This window comes from Brassica napus, chromosome A8, assembly GCF_020379485.1.
Source record: "Brassica napus cultivar Da-Ae chromosome A8, Da-Ae, whole genome shotgun sequence".
Classification (NCBI taxonomy): Eukaryota; Viridiplantae; Streptophyta; class Magnoliopsida; order Brassicales; family Brassicaceae; genus Brassica; species Brassica napus.
In genome coordinates, this window is record NC_063441.1 from 7,807,065 (window position 1) to 7,828,482 (window position 21,418).

Here is a 21,418-nt window from a genome sequence, read left to right on the forward strand (position 1 = left end):
CTCTCTCTCTCTCTCCTCTCTCTCTCTCTCTCTCTCTCTCTCTCTCTCTCTCTGTGCGTTTTGTGTTACGCTAATAGAACCTTTAGATTAATTAAGTTGGCTGTTGGGTTTTTTTGATTCTGGATATGGGTTTGAGTTGGCTTTTGGGATTTTGATTATCAAATCTCTGTTTTTAATCAGATTATCTGACATGGGTTTGAGTTCCTGTGAATGTTTTCAGACATGGGTTTGAGTTCTTTTTGGTCTGTGACAAAGTGTTCTTGCATTTGCTTTCAAGTCTTTTATTGTTTGGTCTGAATAAAGCTTGGTTAAGTAACATATTTTTACGTTTGATGCATAGATGATAAGAAGACTAAGAAAATGATATATTACTACAAGACTCTTGTTAGTTCGTATGCTTATGAAATATTCCTTCCATATTATAATAATGATAATAGCTAGGTAGTTTAAATTGGTTGTCACATATCATGCACGCACCTTGGTTACGATAATCAAGTCGATATGAATTGTAGTTTTATGAATAATTAAACATTTCTATCCGACCACCAACGAACACTCGAGAGGTGTTTAACCGAAGACATTCAAGCTTGCGATCAGTGATTGAGCGGACATTTGGAGTGTGGAAAGCAAAATGGAGAATTTTTGACCGTAGGCATCCAAAATATGGTTTGATCAAATGGATAAAGCTAGTGACGGCAACGATGGCTCTACACAACTTCATACGTGATTCACATCGAGAAGATAATGATTTTATGCATTGGCAGAGAAGAGAGAATATCATACACATGGCGATAATGATGAAGAAGAAAGAGATGAAGAGGAAGATGATGAAGAAGAAGAAAGAGATGAAGAGGAAGATGATGAAGAAGAAGAAGATGGTGATGGTAATGATGGACATATTCCATATGAGCTGACTGGTGATAGAGCCATGGAAGAGTTAAGAGTTACGTGATCATATTGGTAATGAGTTGAGTAGAGGATATTGATTACGTTACTAGTTTATTTGATTTGAGTTTGTATTGATGTTTATTATTAGTTACTCGTATGACCACTTTCTTTATTATCTAGACTTTTTCAATATTCTAACTTACATGGAATGATATTCAAGTGTAGACGATTTTTTGTTGAGACATTTTCTTGAATCAGTTGAAGTGGAAAATAAGGTATAGAGTAAGCTTTATAATTTTAATGATTTAGCCACGTTTTTGAAGAAATTTAAGTACACAAGAGCAAATGTATGTCAAAAATAATATTTGGTCGCCAGCGATACCGAAACGAACAACATAGCGACAACCGCTGCGATCAATCGCGCGACATGGAAACGAACAACTCAGCGACAACCGCTGCGATCAATCGCGCGACGTTCAAACGAACAACTATCAGTGATATCATGTCGCAGTCGCTGGTCGCTGACGCTGGCAATCACGAAACGAACAGAGCATTCATCGTTAGAAAGGGGTGAAAATAAATAAAAGATGGATTATAAAATCTAGAAATGATAGAAAAATAGACGGCTGGAATTTTCAAAAAAAAAAAAAAACACTTGCTTATTGCATATGACTTGTCACGTGTGAATTAGCTGGCGAAAAAATATTATAAAAGTGACCAATACTAAACATTAAACCCCAATTATCCATCAGCGTACTAAGAAATCATCCACCACCCAGGTACATTTCTCTCTTCCTCGCACTCATCGTTCTCGTTTTCTGTGTTTCCCCTTCCTATTCTCCTTTTATTTTCTAGGAAAGACAAATTATTTCGGTGAGAAAAAGAGAGAAGTTACGTTGACTTGATGGAATTGAAAAAGAAGTTAAATGTTAGGGCTTTGGTTTGTTCGTGCTTTGACATCTGTTATTTTTTGTCATATATATAGAAACAATGTAATGATGGGTTTGTGTAAATAATATATGCAGAAATCGTGTAAAGGCATTGTTTGGTTGATGGAACAACATATCTCTCAAGATCAAGCTCGTGAGTCTCTCATCGCCATCATCTCTTACACCTCATCGCTGGAGCAAGAGCCTCTAACCACCTCAGATGTGAAACCTGTCATCACCATAAGAAACTCAGAAGATGCGGAAGAGCTCAGATCAGAGCTGATTTCCATCTCCGACCACGACTCACCGGATGAACCTATTTCCTCGACACCACCGGCCAACAGTATCTGTCGTGGATAGTAGTAAATGTACAGCACCAAGTCTTTGCTTTTGTTTGGTCTAAAAGTAGACCATTAATGTCACATATGTAAACGTCTCTCATCAATCAATATATCTTCTTTGTGTGCTTATTAGACCACTCTTATTTAAAATTTAATAAAGCTCAGCTGAGTCTCATAGCATGATCTTAATCAAATTGGTATATCACCACTGATACAAGCTGAGAGAGATGTAAAGAAACATTGACAAGTGAAAAAATAACTGAAACTTTAAGCATGATTTCTCTTGTTTTGCTCTGAATCCTCTAGTGAGCCGCGTCTTCCTCTTCGCAGAACTTTGTGTATTCCTTTGGACCCATCAAGGATTCCAACTCTGCTGGGTTGCTTGGTTTCACCTTTATCATCCAACCTTCTTCATAGGGGCTTGAGTTAATCTACACAAATGAAAAAAAAAAACCGACAATATCAGGCTTTGATAGGCACCACACCACACACTTGGTTGAATGCAAAAACTTACCAAACCAGGTGAATCGGCGAGCTTTGTGTTAACCTCAATGACTTCACCAGAGATTGGAGATATAATCTCACTTGTGGCCTTTACACTCTCCACTGCTCCAAAGTTTTTTTCTTTGCTCACTGAACTTTTCTCTTCTGGCAGCTCCACAAACACAACTTCTCCTAAATGGTCCTGCACAACATCAACATTTACATAATCTCCCTCTCTTTAAGTCTTATCTGATCTAAACTAGGTCAGATGAGCTCTGTTTTTGTAACCTGGGCATGGTCACTGATGCCAATGGTAGCCACTGAGCCTTCATGTTTGACCCACTCATGTGAATTTGCATACTTGAGTCCTTCCAACACTTTTAACCCAAAACAACCACTAAGAGTTTTCAGACGAGAGCAATTCAACACGCAGATTGTGTAAAAGGATGATGATGGTTTTACCTGAGGAGAAGCATCTGGAGATGGAGAAAGCTGGAAGGAGATGGGATTTGGAAGCAGAAGAGGAGAGCTTGAGAGCGTTTGCTGTGGAAGAAGCCCACATTCTCAGTGCCATGTCTTTCTTGTTTTCTCAAAGTAATGTGGGGAAAAATGGTAAAGAGAGCTCTTAATAGCTTTTGTGCTTTCTATCTTTAGATGTATGGCAGAAAACGAAGGCCTCATCTTAATGGTGTCGTCGATAAAAGTGTGACCCAAACCTTGTCCACGCGCCAGAAGGACTTGGAATTAGTCCATTTGGAGGGGAAATCTATCAATACTTGCTTTTTTATTAAAATATGGTCGGATTTGCCCTACAGACGGGTAAGCAGATAAGTGAAATAATATAAAATTATTTAAAAATTTAATGAAATTTTGGTTTATTTATATTATATTTTCACTATTTTTACTACAAAATTTACTTTTAATAGAAGTTACACATTTGTTACTATATTAAACAATATATAAAAATATAATTATTTTAATTAGTTCACAATATTTTCTTTTCTTGAATTTAATAGATTTTTAATACATTTCTTCTTAAAATTTATAATTTGAAAAATTTGAAAATGAAAAGCTAATTTATTATCGTTTTTTAAGAAAAAAATGACAAGTAGCATAAAATGTGATATTAATTGAAACTGTTTAATATTTATAAATAACATGTTAGGTTGTATATTTATGTATTATTATATTTGAAAAAAAAATATGTTGTTTATAATGTTTCTTCATACTCACATCAACAAAATTTTGAAAAATAATGTATTCCGCAATTGTTTTTTTTTACTACCAAAGTTTAGGCTAAACCAAAATGGTAACAGAAAACCATAACTATTTGATGTATTGTTAACTATAAAGATTTTTTATAAAGTAGAGATAAATAGAGATACCTACTTATGGTCACATATCAACAAAGCAACACTTTAATGCAAAAATGATAAAATCATAATATGGGGAAGAAAATATATATATATATATATATATATATATATATATATATATATATATATATATATATATATATATATATATAAAAATTTTAATCATTTAAAATTTGTTTTATACTCCTATATAACTTATAATCATTTAAATGATTAAACCTCACATCTATATATATATATAAAGATGTTGATGAGGGCTGTTCAATATGGTAAAACCGAACCGTACCGAACCGAACCAAAATAGACAATATGGTTTGGTTTTGGTATATACCATATAAACCGAATGGATATAATTTTATAAAAACCGTAGGATTTGGATATGGTTTGGTATATAACCGATTAAACCGAATAAACCGAACAAAACCGATTAAAAGTAGAAACATGTAAATATGTATCTATTTTATAACAATACATGAAAATCTATTTGTTACATAAGTTAAATTTGTGTTAATAACTATTACCATAATTTTATAGTAATAAAAAACCTTAATTTGTAAAACGTTTGAACTATAACTAAATAACAATACATCGCAATTCATACATCTTATTTTCTAAGTCTTTTTTTTATCTTTTTTGATTTATTTTAGTCTTCACTAAATTAATATGAAGATTATAAATTTGATGGACAATAATTAATGGAAAATTTTCAATTGAAAAAGTATAACTTTAATGAACACTAAATATGGAAGAGTGGGAAAACTTTTCTTTCATGTTTCTATTTTGTTTCATATTTTTATTTTCAAAATTTCAAGTTTTGATTTTAGTTATATATTTGATTATTTTATTTGATGGTAGAGGCATTTTTACTTTTTTGTTCATTTATTTGAACATGTAATATATTTTTAATAAATGACTGTATTGACAATATGACTCTAAAATTCATATAATATGATCTCAAACAAAATAATTATGTTTTTTGGTATAAAACCGAATAAAACAAAAACCGACGGTATATAAACCGAACCGAACCGAAGTAAATATGGATTTAGAATGGTAGTTATATTTTACTAACCGAAATACCCAAAACCGAAAAAAACCGCACCGAAACCGAACCGATATCTGGATTGAACACCCCTGATGACCCTCCTGTGATGCCACGTGGAAAGCCTTTTAATATAGGGGTGACGCGTGTCCACTAAGACTACGCGCTGCGTTTCATTAACTTTTTTCCGTGATTTATGTGGGCTTCGCTGTGTGTTGTTTGGGCTCAATAATGACCTCGAGGACACATGTCGTTATCGTGAAAAGCAAGACCCTTCATCCGCACCGTTTTAGGGTTCATCACAATCTTCGATCTCCGCCATTAGAGAGGCTGAGATGCAGAGGTCAGCGTGACAAGTCCGTTCATTGGGGTTTCAATCGTGTACATCTCCTCTATACTCACCGTTTCATTTAATCGATGGTGTCATGGGCTTTGTTCGGTTATTACGTGATGGGTTCTGAAGATGTGAGATTATCCGGCCCGAAGAGAGAAACGGTGTCCTTCTAAAACTAATACGGTGCAAGCGAAAAGACGAAGACGTTGATCCTACTTTTTGATCTCTGACGAAGACGTTGTTCTTACACCTTCTCTGACACCAACAATGGAGTTTTGGAGAGATTCAGTGGCTGAAATCGATTTGAAGTATCTCTTTCTGGATTTTCAATGGCGTCGTTTAATCTTCTTTTCTAATCGACCAAAACGTTTCGAGTTATAGATTCATTGCCTTTATGGCCTTCTTAACTCCATCCACCAAGATCTGTCTGACATTGAATGCAAGTTTCTCTTCTGTAAGGCAGTGTATCCGCAACTATAAAAGGTTAGCCTTCCTCCCTTGAAAACCATCCTCTCAATCCATGAAAACAACAATCGTTTATTGATTCATCGTATAGTTTCTATATAGTTAGATGAGTTCCAACGAGCGGTTGCATATAGCTACGACAATGGTTTGAAAGATAGACTTGAGACATGCATCATGAGTTTGGTTTCGCTATTTTTCTACCTCCCCTGAAAAGTTGAACTATGTCTGGTTCTAAAAACTCTGTTAGAAAGTGGAAAGTCTTAGATCACGGAGACTCTGATGATGTGTTGTTCGCTTTTGCTCCAAAAAGGTCAGTCTCGATCCCTGAACATCATACTCCCCCTCTTACTAATCTTACAAGAGAAACCTCTTCTCAGTATTATGGTTAACTCATAATCATTATAGTTTCATTTTTTTTTCTGTTTTCAGGCAACACTCATGCTCAGGCCTGCTCATGCTAGCCACCGTCAACGTCCACCGTCTCACCACTTATGTGACTCGGCGCAATCAGAATTTTATACTGCCCGAGTCTCCTCTATTGATTCGTTTCAACGATTCAACCACTTTGGATGAGATAACCGACTTACCTTACTAAGTTGAGTGCACTCCGCCTTTGGATGAGATAACCGACTTACCTTACTAAGTTGACTGCACTCCGCCATATCAGTTAGGTGATAGGCTTACTCTTCCACCATATATTGTTCATCATGTAAGCATAATCATTCTCATTCTGTGATTTTAGCTCTCTTTGCATTGATCAACAACAACATTTAGTAATCCACAAATCTAAAGTTGTCCTCTTTATGTAACACAGGAGAGTTGTTTAGTTGTTTAGATTTGTAGATTTTTAGAATCGTAGAATTCTTTTTGTGTCACTTGAAATAATCTTGGGTTGACTTTTGTATGGTAGCAGAGTTGTACAGTCATGAAGTATCACTTTTCATGAATGTTCATTTTGCCAATGCAACCCAAGTAAAATGGTCTGTGCAGGTGTGTTTCTTGCTGCAATATTCATATGGTCCTAGGCCCCAACCTTCGAGCAAGATCGTAGAGCTAGCTGAGCGTATAGCGGCATTGTCTCCGGAAGAGCGGAAACAAATTGGTCATGCACTCAGTAAACACCTGCGGCTTCAGGAACAACAAATGATTTCGTTCTAAGGCATGAGGGAGAGAGCAAAACAAGAGGCTGGAACCAAAAAAGCATAGGAAAAGGAAAAGCCTGTGTTCATAAAATACCAGTTTATCTGGTTACAAGGCACTTTGGTGATCAATGTTTCTCTCACAAAAAGTTAGTTTAAAATGCTCTGAAATACTGGTGGGATTCTACAGAATCAGCATCATACGTTTGTTTGTGAGAAATGCAGGGTTTTACAAAGCTTATGGAGGGTGGCTTTGAGATAAGGTTGATGATGATTTGTGATTGTACATTTGTACTCATATGAACAACGTAGCATAGCTTTCCACTAAGCCATTTCAAATTATTTGCTTATTTCCTTTTCACCTGTAAATCAGAGAGACAACTACCTACAATATATGAAGATGTTCCATATCTTTTAAAATATTATGTTGTAACTTTGGAAACCCACTTTGAGTATGATCGATTGCTCATCTACATATTTACGGCGGGTGAATAAATACTAAAAAAAAACCTTTGAATAAAATACATGTTTAATTTCATCAAATAATTGAAAGCTAAAATGTTATTCTTAAATAAAAGTTATGGTGTAGAGCGGAAAACAATTTTATTTACTTACAAACTATATTGTAAATTTTGATTAACATTTTAAATAATAGGCTAGTTTGAGTTAAAAGTAACATTAATATTCATCATTATCTTTTGTTAGAAATTAGGAGCACAGTCAAAATTCAAAAATGTAACGATTATAATTTTTGTTGACGTTATTCTTTTGTTAGAAATAATAATATATACTCGAAAGTATGTACACCATAAACTATTACAAGATTTTTATTTTATTTGAAATAGTTTAAAATATTAATCCAAAATTAAGATAATTAATATTATATTTTTGAAGGAGTTTCAAATATAAACATTTGTACGCTTATATATAGTAAACAAATAATGTTGTGTTCTTCGTCTTATGAATACGTCATAAAACAGTTCTTATGATATTGTTGATATTCATTCCAATCATTCCGGTATGAAAAATTAATATAAATCATCAGAACCGAGTATGATGATTTTAATTGCATTTACATGTATCGAAAATAAAATAAAATATTTTTTATTTATTTTAATATGTAAAATAGCCCGTAAAAACCAAAAAACTAGATGAACCAATAGGTTTATATTATATTAGTGAACATACATATAAAAGTATAATATTATATAGTGAATGAAAAATTGAATTTACTAATTTGATACACATATACTGAGCATTTAACATATGAATAATGTCTTAGCAAGAAAAAAAAATATAGGAACCATTATTTTTTTTACCCATTTACATCAATTAACTTTTTAAGGTCCATGATTTCATGATAAATAGTGCTCCTAACTTATTCTTTTTTTTTTCATACAATAGCGCACATGACATATTATTATATATTACTCCTACTTAGCTATTTGAATAAATGAACACTCTGATATTTGAAAATTTTGAACGATTCCCTTTTGTACGGTAAAAAGGTTTTATTTCAAAGTATTAATACACCATTGCAAAAAATATTTTGCAAGATAATTACATGCATTGCAACATAAGATCTTTATTACATACAATCATGGATTCTATAAAAACATCCATGCAATATTATCATTTAGTTTAAATATATTGTTAATTCATACCGCAAGTTTTCATAGTATTAATAACTTCTAAATTAATAGTAAAACCTATCTAATAAATTCTAAACTTATTTAATAACGACAGACTGTTTTCAATTGAGTGGCAGTCAAGTTGAAGTATGACTTTCATTAGGAGAAAACTATCACATTTTAATTAAAACATACATAGACCAAGCTATTCATACACTAACAAAATGTTGTTTTGGTTTAGATAATATAAACTTTTCCTTAACATATTTTTCTCGCATGATCATTGCATAATTATATGCACATGAAGGACATCATTAATCCTATTATATTAGATTGTTCTTCATAGAATAATGAAAGTTAATGTCATTTTAATTCGGTCCAAGAATATTTATTAAAAAATAATAACATGATCTCCGAATTCTATTTATTTATTTTTTGTTTATAATATTGTTTCAATCTACAATTTGTTTTAAAAAAATGCTTCATAAAATAAATGTAAATTCATATAAATAGTTTTTTTTCCGACTTCCCGCCCGCAGGGCGGGCCGACCCTAGTTTATTTATATAGAATTGTGAGCGAGATGATAAAAAGTCAATTAAATCTTAGTTATGATCGAAATATTCTTCTATGTTGGTTATTTAAGTTCTTAGGTAAAATAATCGTTAAGTTTACAATTGATTAAAATTCATTTTGGTTTTAGAATCATTAAGTTTCAAGATTAAAGAGTTTATTTATACCCTTTTAACTCTCTTCCAAGTTGGGCTAGAGTGTGAATTCCAAACAATATTTAAACCACACATTTGTGTTTCAAAAAAAAAAATTTAAACCACAAATATATACATATATAATTATGAAAAAGTGATTAATGTTAGTAATTTAGTTTGGAAATTTATTTTTGTACCACTATGACAGTTATGAAATTATGTGTATCTGAATATATCAAATTTAAATCCATTTTCACATTTGTGATACTTGAGAATAAGAGAAGGTGGATCACCCAAAACCCCTACATGTGCATCTTTTTGTTTTTACTTTGAAGGATCAAACGTCACTAAAACTTCCCAACACATAACTTCCCAACACATACCAATTACTTGTGTCCAAAGAAATCATTTAAGTGTTATATCTGGTGTGTCTCATTACTCTGTTTTCTCTTAAATTCCATCAGCCACTTCAATTGTAATCCCAAGTTTTGGTGAAAACTAAGGTTTGAAGCACTTTCTTTCTAGTCCGTCTGTTCGTATATATTTTCTAATGAGCATGTAACGCTGTGGTTCTCAAGAATATATTACAATATCGGTTTGCAAGAAAACAAAAGAAACCATCTAGTTCCAGGAATCAAGATCATAAGTTCCTGAAAGCAGTAAACCAAAAATAAGAACAGTCATGTCTTATTCAATTACCTTACCAATCTCCATGCAAGACACAAAAGAATCTCTGGTTTGCAGTATGTATTTGTCACCATCCGTTTTTTTATACTTCACTGGTATCTCTTGAGCCTCTTTTTTTTTTTCACTCATGATACTTGGCCAGCCAATGGTGTCTCTTTATCTCTGACCCGAATGTTCTATGGATCTGAATGAGTACCAGAAGAAGCGTTGATGAACAGCCTGCCTGCAATCAAAGAGGTTATGTGTCTGATGATTGTGCCGATTTTAAATGTGGCCAGGCGTCAACATATAGCAACTTAGCGTGAATCAAGAGCTTCCTCAAAATTAGGGTAGACTTTTTATAAAAACTTGTTCACTAATGTATTTAACACGACCACAACTTAACCCCAAGACCTTAGTGTACAAAGTTTAACATAGAGTTCGTTCTTACCTCCAAATATATTTGTTGCAACAACCATCTTTAGTTCTACATCAGAGTAGCGCCTTTAGTTGTCCTTCTGTGCAGCAATCCCATCAAATACACTCAGGCAGACAGTCAAGAACAAACGTGCAAGTCGCAAATGTGTGTAACGTAATTAAAAAACAGCAGAGTTGTCATCTACCTCCTTGTGATTGTCATGAGACGTTGAGTACTCTGGGTCTCTTCGTTGTAAATCGTTTTAATGCCCCTGACTTCACCAACGAAGTCTGCTAACCAAAACAACTATTAAGGCTACTTGGCAGTGAAATTTATAATCATTATATCGAGCCGTTGTAAAGTATGGTAAACAATTCAAACCTGGAAAACCAGTGTTGGTCTTGGCAAATAACATGAGGTGGTTGTAATTGCAGAACCAAAACCTTTCCATCGGCTCTCTCGTTTCCGAAAGCTCAACGAAGACGGTATGTTCCGTGAACCTAATAGAGACAGGCTCTGTTGCAGTAAGCTTGAAGAAAGCTTGAGTATCAAGCTATCCTAATCCTAAGTAGTTTAGGATCTTTATGATATAAGGATCAAAGTGTTTTTAGGAGTTATCTATTTACAAGTGTTTCCTTTTAGGATTAGGATATCTAAAGTCTTATATAAACACAATGTCATGAGATGACATTAGTGTGAGTTGTGTGATTGAGAGATTGTGGTTTTGAGTGAGATTCCACAAAGATTAATAAGAAGAGTTAGTTCTTGTTATTCATTGAGTTCATACAAACACCAAACGAGTTTAAGCAATATTGTGGTATCAGAGCTTACGGTACCAATATGACGGATCTTACGGTGGCGACAACGACTTCAACAAAGGAGGGAGGAATCTCTTCCATTAAGTGCCCTATACTAAACGCAACAAACTATACAGTGTGGGCCTTAAGAATGAGAATTCTCCTTAGGGTTCATAAGGTCTGGGAAGTTGTTGAGACCGAAGCAGAGGACAATGCCAAGAATGATATGGCTATGGCGCTTCTGTTTCAATCAGTACCCGAGACCCTTATCCTACAGGTAGGCGAGTTAAGGACGGCAAAGAAAGTATGGGACGCAATCAAAGCAAGATACGTCGGAGCAGAGAGAGTAAAGGAAGCTCGATTACAGACTCTAATGGCGGAGTTTGATTGTCTCAAGATGAAGGATACAGAGACGATCGATGACTTTGTTGGAAAGCTATCTGAGATATCATCAAAGTCATCTAGCCTAGGTGAAGAGATCGAAGAAACCAAGCTTGTTAAGAAGTTTCTTAAGTGTCTTCCCCGAAGAAAATACATTCATGTAGTGGCGGCTTTGGAGCAGGTACTAGATCTAAAAACAACTAGTTTTGAGGACATTGTAGGACGTCTCAAAGCTTATGAGGAGCGTGTTGCAGAGGAAGAAGAAGTTCCAGAAGAACAAGGCAAGTTGATGTATGCAAACAGCGACACACAATCAAACCGCGGTGGTTTCAATGGAGACAGTCGGTACAGAGGCCGTGGAGGAAGATATCAAAACAGGGGACGAGGTCGCGGGAGATACTACACTCCGCGTGATGCATCACGCGTCACCTGTTACCGCTGTGACAAATTGGGCCATTATGTGACGGATTGTCCCGACCTAAAACTGAAACTTCAGGAAGCACAAGAAGTAGAGAAAGATGATACTCAAGAGGCTGATGAGCTTATGCTTCATGAGGTTGTTTACTTGAATGAAGAAAAGGTGCTTCCAAGCAAGTATGAAGTAGGTAATGACGAAGATAACATCTGGTACCTCGACAACGGAGCTAGCAATCACATGAGTGGTGATAGGAGATATTTCTCAAACATTGATAAGACCATTACTGGAAAAGTCAGGTTTGGCGATGACTCTCGCATTGATATCAAAGGGAAGGGGTCTATCGAGTTCTTGGACAGAAACGGAGAACCACAAAAGATTCTAGACGTTTACTATATACCAGATCTCAAGAGTAATATTATATCTTTGGGACAGGCCACAGAGTCAGGCTGCGACATAAGAATGAAGGATGAATATCTCATAATGTATGATCGTGAGGGAAAGCTGATTGCTAAAGCTGCTAGGTCGAAAAATCGCTTGTACAAAGTTCGAATGAAGCTAAAAGAGACAATGAGCTTACTCACAACTGAAACAAGTAGCCCTCTGCGCTGGCATTCAAGGTTAGGACATATCAATTTGGAGACAATGCGATCAATGGTTCAACGAGGGCTGGTTGTTGGTGTTCCACAAATCAATATCGAGAAGAATGTATGCAGTTCCTGTTTGCTTGGCAAACAAGCTAGACAATCCTTCCCGCAAGCAACAACCTACAGAGCCGAGAAGCTACTTGAACTTATACATGGCGACTTATGTGGTCCCATAACACCAACTACAAGTGCTGGAAACAGGTATATTTTTGTCCTAATCGATGATCATTCAAGATATATGTGAACTATACTACTTAAAGAGAAGAGCGAGGCGTTTAGTAAGTTCAAAGTCTTTAAGAAAAGAGTAGAGCAGGAGACGAAAGGAAAGATACAAACCCTAAGAACGGATAGGGGAGGAGAGTTTGTATCAAACGAGTTCCATGAGTACTGCGAAGAATCAGGTATCAGGAGGCATCTGACAGCACCATATAGTCCTCAACAGAATGGTGTCGTCGAGAGACGCAACAGGACGCTACTAGAGATGACCAGAAGTTGCTTGAAGCACATGAATGTCCCAAACTACTTGTGGGGAGAAGGAATCAGACACTCCACCTATTTGCTGAATAGAATAGCTACAAGGGAATTAAAGGATGTTACTCCGTATGAGGCTTTCCGAGGAAGGAAGCCTAACATTGGTCATCTGCGAACTTTTGGATGTATCTGTTATGCAAAGATAGAGGCGAAGCTGTTAAAGAAACTCAACGACAGATCACGACTATTAGTTCACCTTGGCACAGAACCGGGATCAAAGGCGTATCGTTTACTTGATCCTCAAGCCAAACGAATAGTTGTCAGCCGAGATGTCGTATTCGATGAAACAAAAGGCTGGAATTGGAAGCAAGCTGACGCAGAAGATAGCCAAGTAGGTGACTTCAAAGTTGCTGTAGGAGCTTTCGGAAATCATGGCATTGAGGGAGAAGAAACAGAGCAAAGTAAGGTCGAGTTGGTGAAACCTAGCTCTGTTGAAAACCTTGAAACAGAGGAGAATGATAAAACCGATGAAGATGAAGAAGACAGTGATCCACCAGGGCTAAGGCGATCAGAGAGACAAAGCTTAAGACCAAAATATTTGGATGATTATGTGTTAGTAGCCGAGTATGAAGGAGATAAGCTACTTTTAACTCTAAATGATGAACCAAGCAACTTCGAGCAGGCAAAGGAGCTTAAAGAATGGATTCTCGCGTGTGAAGATGAGATAAAATCGATCACTAAACTAGACTGTTGGAGTCTGGTTGAGCTACCACAAGGAGTAAAGCCGATAGGCTTAAAGTGGGTGTTAAAAATTAAGCGAAACGCAGATGGCAGTATTCACAAATACAAAGCTCGGTTGGTCGCAAAAGGATATGTTCAGAAACACGGGATAGACTATGAAGAAGTGTTTGCTCCTGTGGCGCGAATCGAAACCATACGGCTATCGATCAACCTTGCAGCTTCTCATGGATGGGAAATTCATCATCTCGACGTGAAAACTGCGTTTCTACATGGAGACTTAAAAGAAACGGTATATGTTACACATCCAGAAGGGTTTGAGGTTAAAGGAAGTGAGAGGAAAGTTTATCTATTGAAAAAGGCGTTATACGGCCTCAAGCAGTCACCTAGAGCTTGGAACTACAAGATAAACAAAATCTTGTTAGGTCTTCGATTCGAGAGATGCTTGAAGGAACCGTCTGTGTATCGAAGGTCAGTGAGCGGAGATCTTCTAGTGGTTGCTGTGTATGTTGACGATTTGTTTGTGACAGGAACAAGTCTGAAACAGATTGAAGAGTTTAAATCTGAGATGGCGATGAAGTTCGAAATGAGTGATCTAGGCAGGCTTACTTACTATCTAGGGATTGAAGTGAATCAACATGCAGAGGGTATTTCTTTGTGCCAGAACCTGTACGCTCTAAAAATACTAGAAGAAGCCGGGATGAGCTCTTGCAATTCAGTTCAAACGCCAATGGAGATGGGGCTCAAGCTAGCCAAGTTTGAAAGGGAAAGAGATATCGATGCAACTAACTACAGGAAGATTATTGGATGTTTCCGTTATCTACTCCATACTAGACCAAACTTGTCGTATTGCATTGGGGTACTAAGCCGGTATATGGCAAACCCGAAGGAATCGCATGGCATAGCAATAAAACAGTGCCTACGGTACTTACAAGGTACTACTACGCTTGGTCTAAACTTCGGGAGGTCAAAGGATGAAGCAATGAAACTAGTTGGCTACAGCGACAGTTCTTATAATACAGATCCTGATGATGGAAGAAGCGTAACGGGACATATATTCTATCTTGGCCAGAGTCCTATCACTTGGTGTTCTCAAAAGCAGATGACCAATGTTAGGCTTCCTTCCTCGGAAAGCCTCATACGGAGTAACATCCTTTAATGCCCTTGTAGCTAGTCTATTCAGCAAATAGGTGGAGTGTCTGATTCCTTCTCCCCAAAAGTAGTTTGGGACATTCATGTGCTTCAAGCAACTTCAAGCAAACGAGTTTAAGCAATAGGCGCATCACCAAACTTGAAGTTCGGATTGCTTCTGGCGACATAAAAAACACTTACTCATGAACCGAGGCTTCATTGAAGGGGTTAAAATGGTACACGTTGATTGACCCTTGGATAAGCATAGCCTGCAAATTGAAACGATGGATCAGCGTACTTCAAATACTGGATTAGCCTCCCAGTATCTCAGCAGCCTAGCCTCCACAACCGATGAACACCTCCCGGACTTCGAATCAGAAAAAAAAACACCGTAGAGCTGGCCATTGAGAGAGATGAGTAAAAGATCGAGAATAAAAAAAGATGAGTAGCAGAGAGACGAATATCTCAAGGGGAATACTAACCTATTTATAGCGGAGATTATAGACTTTGCAGACAGAAACGACTCATTGAAGGGCTTTTAGTGGGTGTCGACATTCATGTGAATAAAGTCGTGATCCGTTACGGGAAGATAGAGAACAATTGATCGCCATCATCGCCGCCGAACTCGAATACAAACTCAGAGCAACGAAGGAGGAATCTAGGGTTAGCGACGTATGTTGTTGTGTTCCCAGGGCCTTAAACAGAGGACGCACCAAAGCCCACTTTTGTTCAACAGGCCAAAAACGAAAATTAGCCCGTACGGTGACTAAATAAATGACGCGCTGCGTTTTGTAGAGCAGGACAGGTGTCGGCACATTGTCGACCGAATTGATGATGTGTCATCCAACGTGGACCCCCTGGAAGAGAAGAAATATGTAATTTATATATAAAGATGTATACATATGCATATATATTTGGGCAATTCTCTCAAATAGCCATTTTTAAGTTTTTTGTCATAAAAATAATCCTTAAAAAATGACTAAAATAGCCCCTTTTTATTTTGAAATTTATAATATTTATTTTTTAAAATTTGAAACCATATCCCCAAAATTTCACTCCTTAACTCTATACCCTAAGTTTAGATTAGTTAACCTAGGGTAAAAATTGTACTTTTACCCTTTAATAAAACTTCTTTCGGTCATTTTTCTCATTGATGGTTATTTTTGTGACAAAAACTTAAAAAAGATCATTCTAGAGAATTTCTCTATATTTATATTTTTGATGTTTAAGTTATTAAATTTCTTTTTTTTTTCTTTTTGACAGCAAGCATTACAGATTCATGTTGACTTTGTAAACCAAATCGGCAACTCCGCATCCATGTGAACGACGAAGGACATTTGTTTCCTAGCACTGCGTGCTAAGCTATCCACCCGTTTATTCTCCATTCGGGGAACATGAACGATGTCTGAGTTTAGAAAACTTCCTTTCAAAAGCTCAATATCTTCTAAGTAGCTTTCAAATGCTGGCCATCCCTCTGGTTCCGAAACCATCTTTACCAGCTGAGAACAATCCGTTGCAAATGTTACTTGAGATTGTCTTAAGTTGTTCATACATTCCATTTCCCAAATTAATGCTTCCACCTCCGAATGCAGGGGTGAAAGACTTGCCCTGACATTCCTTGCCCCTAATAAACCATCAAAACCCGGTAAAGTACTATACAAGCCTCGGCCGGAAAAAACTTCCTTATCCTTCCATGATCCATCTATGAAACACCATCGTCCTTGGGTTACTAAAGTGGAACTAGGTCGTACCTGGTGCCCCCTCATTGGATCACGTGCTACCTGCGCCTCAGCCCATAGCGATGATTCTAATTCTGCTTTTTGAAGTGTTTCCCTTGGATCTATATCCAAATTACTGAAAACTTTATTATTCCGTCTCTTCCATATATACCATAATATCCAGGAAAATTGATGATCCTCCATCTTAGGATTAACCCGCCAAAAAAGATGATCCATATTAGCGAAAAAGGAGCTAATAGGAAAAACATTGGGAGGCGACAGTATCTTGGATAATGCCCACACTTGACGTGCTGGAGGACATTCAAAGAACACATGGTTTGTTGATTCCTCCGGATCCCCACAACGAGCACAACATATACCCCCTTGTATCCCTCTCGACTTTAGATTTTTCATAACCGCTATACATCCTGAGAGAAGTTGCCATAAGAAATGTTTTATCTTCGGCGGACATCGCACTTTCCAACAAAACGCTTTTAGGGTATCCACTGTGGATCCATAAAAGTCTGGTGGTTTTTCCTTATCAGGATAAACCAGCTCCACCTGATAACCTGATTGGACCGAGTATTTTCCATTATTAGTAAAATGCCATCCGTTCCTATCCTCCATCGGATTTCTGCTTAATGGGATACTTTCAATAATTTTTATATCCTGAGGATCCACCAAAGCCTTAATTGCCAGAAAATTCCATGTTCGGGATTCCGGATTAATAAGGGAATCCACAGTGAGATCCGGGTAACTGTTTTGAAGGTTTTTGTTTGCTGGTCTTGGGCGAGTGGCTGGGATCCAAGGATCATTCCATACTGAAATAGAAGAATTTGTTCCCATCCTTTTAATTAGTCCTTTACAAACCAGAGATCTAGCAGATATAATACTCCTCCAGCCATATGACGGGGAGTATGAACGAATCGGTTCCAGGGGTGAAGCATTCCTGAAGTACCATCCTTTGAAGACTCTTGAAAAAAGAGTATTCGGCTTATCAATCAGCCTCCACAATTGCTTACCAAGCATTGCCGTATTAAAGTCCATAAGATCCTTAAAACCCAGTCCACCCTTTTCTTTAGATACACATAATTTGTCCCAAGATTTCCTATGCATACCTTTTGTGCTTCCTCCTGGACTCCACCAAAACTGGGCTACTGCACTTGCTAGCTTTTTAATTGTAGCTTTCGGTAACCGGTAAACAGACATGACATGGTTTGGCAAGGCCGTAACTACCAACTTAATAATTACCTCTTTCCCTCCTTTAGTAAAAAATCTAAACGTCCATCCATTAACCCTTTTATTCAAGCGGTCTTGTACAAACCCAAACACTTGTACTTTAGAATCTCCAAGGCTTTCTGGTAATCCCAAATAGGATCCCATCCCACCTATATTCTGAATTCTCAAAATATCTCTTAGTTCCTGACGGCTAGTCTCCTCGATCTTATGTCCAAATTGGATTGAGGATTTCTGAAAATTAATTTGTTGCTCTGAGACAGCCTCATATTCCTTTAAAATTCATAGGATAGTTTGACACTCCTCCTTGTTTGCCTTGCAAAAGAATAAACTATCATCTGCGAACAGCAAATGAGAAATCGCCGGACAAGCTCTTGCCACCTTTAGACCAGTTAATTGCTTCACCCTTTTCGCCTTCTGTATATTCCGGATTAATGCCTCAGTACACATAATAAATAAATAAGGAGACAAAGGATCTTCTTGACGCAAACCCCGCTGTGGAGTAATGAGGCCCCTTGGTTGACCATTAAGAAGTACCCTATATTGAACCGAAGAAATACATTCCACCATTAAATTAATCCATCGAGGATCAAATCCTATTTTGTGAAGAAGAGCCTTAATAAAATTCCATTCTATCCTATCATACGCCTTGCTCATATCTGTTTTTATTGCCATAAACTTATTCTGCCAAGATTTACTGGTTCGCAATCCATGAAACATTTCCTGCGCTATAAGAATATTATCTGATATTAACCTGCCCGCTACAAAAGCTGATTGTGTCTCTGAAATTAGCCGTGGTAAACACATTTTCAATCTTTGACACAAAACCTTCGAAATAATCTTGTAACCAACATTACAAAGACTTATTGGCCCTAATTCCGTCATCCTTGTGGGTCTCTCTGTTTTTGGGATAATACAAATATTAGTCATATTTAAACCTGGATCCAGATTTCCTGTAAGTAGAAAGTTAGTCACCATCTCCACCGCATCCTTCTTAATAACATGCCAAGAATGCTGGAAAAAAAGAGCTGTCATCCCATCTGGCCCTAGCACCTTTTCCGGGTGCATCATAAATAAAGCTTGTCGGACCTCTTCCTCTGTTGCCAGTTCCAATAAATGTTGATTCATTTGAGAAGAAATGGAAGGAACTATCTCTTCCAAAAAACTATCAAATTCCATTGGTCCCGTGGTCTGAAACATGGTCTGAAACAGACCGTCAAAATAGTCAACCGCCACCTTCTCAACTTCGTTCTCATCAGTCATCCAGTTATTCAGATCATCATGGAGACCTACTATTTTATTATGGATCCTCCGTTGTTTAGTCAGTGCATGGTAAAACTTAGTATTAAGATCTCCTGATGAGTGCCACATATTTCGACTTTTCTGATGCCAATATTCCTCCTCATCTTTATAAGCTTCCTGCAACTTTGTCGAGACCTCAAGAATCTCCTCTTGTGATCTATTGTTATCCATTTGGACTTCTTCCAGAGCCTGCTGAAGTTCTTTAATTTTATCCTTCCCATATGGTTGATTATCTTTTCGCCTGGAAGATATTTCATGACGACAATTATTAATTTTTGTAACAAAATCCACAATTTGTCCTCCCTATCTTTCCGTCCAACCTGCCACGATTGAATCCATAAGGCCCTCTTGTCCGATCCACCGCTTATCAAACCTAAATTGTCCCTTTTTTTTCTTTGAAAACTTGTCTTCCAGAACAGCAACCACAGGGCGATGATCAGAACCCACCATCTTCAAATATTCTGTATAGGAACAAGGAAAAAGCATATGACATTCCTCATTTTCCAAGGCCCGATCCAACCGACATCTGATCGTCACTGCTTCTTTTCCTTTGCCTCTCCTTCCTTGACAAGACAATGTATTACCTCGAGCCGGAAATTCTAATAGTCCACTATTCCTTATCATGTTATTAAAAGGGATAAAAGAAGTTGTGCATCTCAGGGAACCCCCATCCTTTTCATGATTCCCGGTAATCTCATTTAGATCACCAATAATAAATCAGGGATCCGATCGTGATAAACCAAACCGAGTTAATCTCTCCCAAACCTGTTCTCTTAACTTTGGTACTGGATCCCCATAAACAAAAGTGAGATATACTTGTTTTCCTTTAACAACCGCCTCAATATCAATTATCCTTTTACTAGAATATAAAACTTTAACTTGATGTTCATTGTTATAAAAAAGAGCCAGCCCACCACTTCTTCCATTTGGGTCCACAGTAACCAAACTATCGTATCCAAAATGAGCTTGGAACCCTTGTACGAATTCGAGATCCTATTTCGTTTCAGATAAAAATAGAAACTCTGATTTATGTTTGTGCCATATTTTCCAAAGATAATTTATGGTCCAATGACTTCCTAGTCCTCTACAATTTCAACTGAGTATTTTCATAAAAAATAATATTTATATTGCTCCAAAGAGCCATAAAGTACAGGTTTAACGATACCCGAATTTGTCCAAACCTCGTCCAAATAACTAAAGGGAATCAATGCTATCAGTTTCGAATTATATTTCAATGACCTGTAGCGCCAAGAGACCCAGAAAGCACCCAAGAAGAACCAAGTTACTGCAAAAGAACCACTAGACCAATCATACTGTAATATCAGACAAGAATGGTCACTCAAGAACATAAATTCAACTTTATGCCAGTCACCAAAAGTATAATTTATGCTCAAATTCTTACACCAGAGCACCACCATATGTACCATATGAATGGGACATATATATAAATAAATCCATACGCAAATCTCCTGGCCGCCAATTATAAGAGTCATAATCCGAATTGCCTTTATAATCCACAAACCCATAATGCAACAATGACAAGAAAGATGGACTTTGTTATAATTTGATAAAGTCTGATCACCTAAACAATCTACACCATTAATCAGTTCCCGTACAACAATGATCCTTTTATTTTGAACTAATAATCGCCATAGAACCCCTGTGTACTGAGCTTCAAATACAAACATGAGGCTCCATAATACGCTTACCGCGTTCCCGTCTCGAACTTCCAAGGGCCGTATCCATGTACTCTCCAAGCTTTCCCGTTCCTGCCAAGTAAAATAAAATTCCCGATACACAAGCCAAAGTTGATCTAATAATTCAGTTTTGCACTCCATGACCACTCGCCATTGTCCACACACCACCGAGATCGCGTTGAAGAAAGACACAATCTTCAGTCTCTTACGGGTCCCTTCACCATTCTTCATCTTCTCTCCGTTACCTAAAAGCTTACGTAAACACAATAAGGACCACGTTTTGAGTTATGAGAGAAAAGAAAGAACACAATCTTATAAGACCGATGCACCGAAAGCACAGCCTTCTCTCTCGTTTATATTTCACCCAAATTTCCTTCTTTTTCCACAGAAGATCGCAACCAATAAAACCAGAATGATGTAAATTGATACATTCCAATCCCACGTTCCAAAAATACCATAACCTCCATC

The 21,418-nt window shown here is 36.9% G+C and overlaps 1 protein-coding gene and 1 long non-coding RNA gene across 2 annotated transcripts; one reads left to right on the top strand and one right to left on the bottom strand.

Annotated features, from left to right (window-relative positions):
- LOC106418952 lies at window positions 1-2,287 on the top strand. Its single transcript, XR_001283788.3, has 2 exons — window positions 1-1,667; window positions 1,914-2,287. It is a non-coding gene; the product is annotated as an uncharacterized LOC106418952 (long non-coding RNA).
- Window positions 2,288-2,301: 14 nt separating this feature from the next.
- Window positions 2,302-3,394, bottom strand: LOC106418951 (glycine cleavage system H protein 3, mitochondrial-like). The gene is made up of 4 exons (XM_013859686.3): window positions 3,104-3,394; window positions 2,930-3,018; window positions 2,673-2,843; window positions 2,302-2,589 (listed from the first exon to the last, which is right to left on the bottom strand). The coding sequence occupies exons 1-4, from the start codon at window positions 3,213-3,215 to the stop codon at window positions 2,461-2,463; spliced, it is 501 nt and encodes a 166-aa protein (XP_013715140.1). The 5' UTR covers window positions 3,216-3,394; the 3' UTR covers window positions 2,302-2,460.
- Between the last annotated feature and the right edge of the window lie 18,024 nt (window positions 3,395-21,418).

Bases quoted from the DNA above. Each gene is read 5' to 3' on its own strand.
- LOC106418951 (XM_013859686.3), bottom strand. From the start codon at position 3,215: ATGGCACTGAGAATGTGGGCTTCTTCCACAGCAAACGCTCTCAAGCTC. The intron at 3,019-3,103 runs GTAAAACCATCA...TTGGGTTAAAAG, and splicing joins CTCCAGATGCTTCTCCTCAG to TGTTGGAAGGACTCAAGTAT. The intron at 2,590-2,672 runs GTAAGTTTTTGC...TCATTTGTGTAG, and splicing joins TCGCCGATTCACCTGGTTTG to ATTAACTCAAGCCCCTATGA.